This window comes from Rhinopithecus bieti, unplaced genomic scaffold, assembly GCF_001698545.2.
Source record: "Rhinopithecus bieti isolate Rb0 unplaced genomic scaffold, ASM169854v2 scaffold_8603, whole genome shotgun sequence".
Classification (NCBI taxonomy): Eukaryota; Metazoa; Chordata; class Mammalia; order Primates; family Cercopithecidae; genus Rhinopithecus; species Rhinopithecus bieti.
In genome coordinates, this window is record NW_016845537.1 from 1 (window position 1) to 1,891 (window position 1,891).

Genomic DNA, 1,891 nt, shown 5'->3' on the forward strand with positions numbered 1-1,891 from the left:
TGTAAGATCTCCATCCCTAGGACACTCCACAGGACTCAATCTTTTGTTTTATAATGCAAGAGTCAACTTCAGTCATAGCATGGCAGGGCACATAGCATTTGAACAAGATAGGGACCCTATTTACAGAACCAGGGAGGGAAAGGTGCCATATTCATTGAGACTCCATTTCTATTTAATAGTGTCTGACATTTATTAAAATAAGGAAAAGACCTTGTACAGGTAGTGTATTAGAGCAGGGCAGGGAGCAGGGCTTACTGTGTTGAACAAAAGGCACACATCAGAGAGACAGCTGCAAATTCAGAAGAAAACAGGATTTTAGGCAAAACTAACTGGTCCACAGGAGAAAATGAGAGATTCCATTTGGTTGCCAGGCACACCTAAGCCCTGGCAGCTATGTGGCAGGAACACAAGAGGTCTCTGGGGATGGGAGGAAATGGGTCTTGCTGAAGGTGACAGGCTCCTTGGGGGGCGGCCAGCTGTCTGGATCACTGTCCAGGGGCTGTGTCCAGCTCAGATACCTCTGAGGTGAGTCCAGATTACTAGGAGCGGCAGTCTGTTGATGAGATGCGGTGGACGGCGATGGCAGTGGCAGCGTAGGTTTGTGGGCAGAATGATGTAGTCGGCTGGCAGTCTGGAGGAGTGGAGGGGTGTTGACAGCGGCGGCTGTGTGTGGTCTGTCCAGTGTGTAACAGGAGCCCAGCTTTGTGCAGCTGGAGCGCAGGACAGCGTCCAAATGTGCATGGGAGGGGCTGGGCTGGCACAAGAGGGCGGAGGCAGCCCGCTCCAGAGTGAGGCCCAGGGGCGGCAGCAGGAGCCTGGAGTGCTGTTCCTGGAACAAAGGCAAGCACTACGCGGCAAGGGACAGGAGCGCAGGGGACACTCGAGGGGAGAGAGGCGCGGAGGGAGGGCGCCTGTGGAGACCCTAGCGGTGGCCACTGGCACAGCGGACCCTCCCCAGAGCACCCGCCCCAGACTCGAGGGTCTCCCGGCCTAGAAGTCCTCGTCCTCCTCCCATCCAAAGACCCGCTTCATCTCGGCCAGGAAGCCCCGGTAATCACTGAGTAGGGGCTCTCCTTCTTGATGTAGGGGATCACCCACTGCAGGGCGGGCCCCGTGAGGCGGGTGATGAGGAACGTCACCTTCAGGGCGTCGTTGGAGAACGTGTTCTCGTCCACGAACATGTAGGAGCCCGTCTGCACGATGAACTCCGGGAGCCGGTCGGTATCGCCGTCAAACGTCTCGGGAAAGGGAATCGGATTCCTCCAGCGACGCGCCGCGGGCCGGAGGGGCCGGGCCAGGAGGGCCTTCATCAGTTGCACCCGACCGTCCATCGCGCTCCGCGCGCTCCGCTGGGTTTCGCTGGGCTGCGTGGGTGTCAGCTAGAAGGCGTCGCCGGAAGTGCATGTCGAGGGAGGGGGCCCCCGGCCAGGGCGGGCCGTGGGCGGAGCCATGGGGAGGGCCCAGGCGCTTGCGCGAGCTCCGCCCACAAAGCCTTGTGGTCACTTGTGTGCTGGTGCGTCACGGGGCGCGGAAGGGCAATGCCAGGAGGTCGGGGTTGGGCCTAATACTGTCGAGGAGGCGGTGTAGCCTCAGAGGAATGGGGCGGAGATTATGCGAGGCTCGGCAGTGGGGCTCTCAGGACAGCAGTCGGTGTGCGAGGAGGCTGAGCCTGTTGCCTCTGGAGAGCAGAAGATCCCTGTTCTGGATTTTGATGCGGCCTCCTGCCGCACCCCTCCTGACCCCTCACTCATTAGTCTTTGGATATTGCATTCAGAACCCTGGGCTCTGGACACCACTTGAGTAGAGTTCTGTGAACACATTTTTTTTGCTTCTCCGTATATGTCTCAGCCAGATTATTTGCTCCCTGGCCGCAGATGTGGTTGCTTTGCAA

At 58.6% G+C, this 1,891-nt stretch overlaps 1 protein-coding gene across 1 annotated transcript; it reads right to left on the reverse strand.

The window, feature by feature from the left end:
* Window positions 1–972: 972 nt before the first annotated feature.
* LOC108525138 (protein FAM127C-like) lies at window positions 973–1,417 on the reverse strand. The gene is given in 2 exon segments (XM_017866205.1): window positions 973–1,070; window positions 1,073–1,417. Coding segments are annotated over 2 exon segments (339 nt in total). The 5' UTR covers window positions 1,332–1,417; the 3' UTR covers window positions 973–990.
* Window positions 1,418–1,891: the final 474 nt, after the last annotated feature.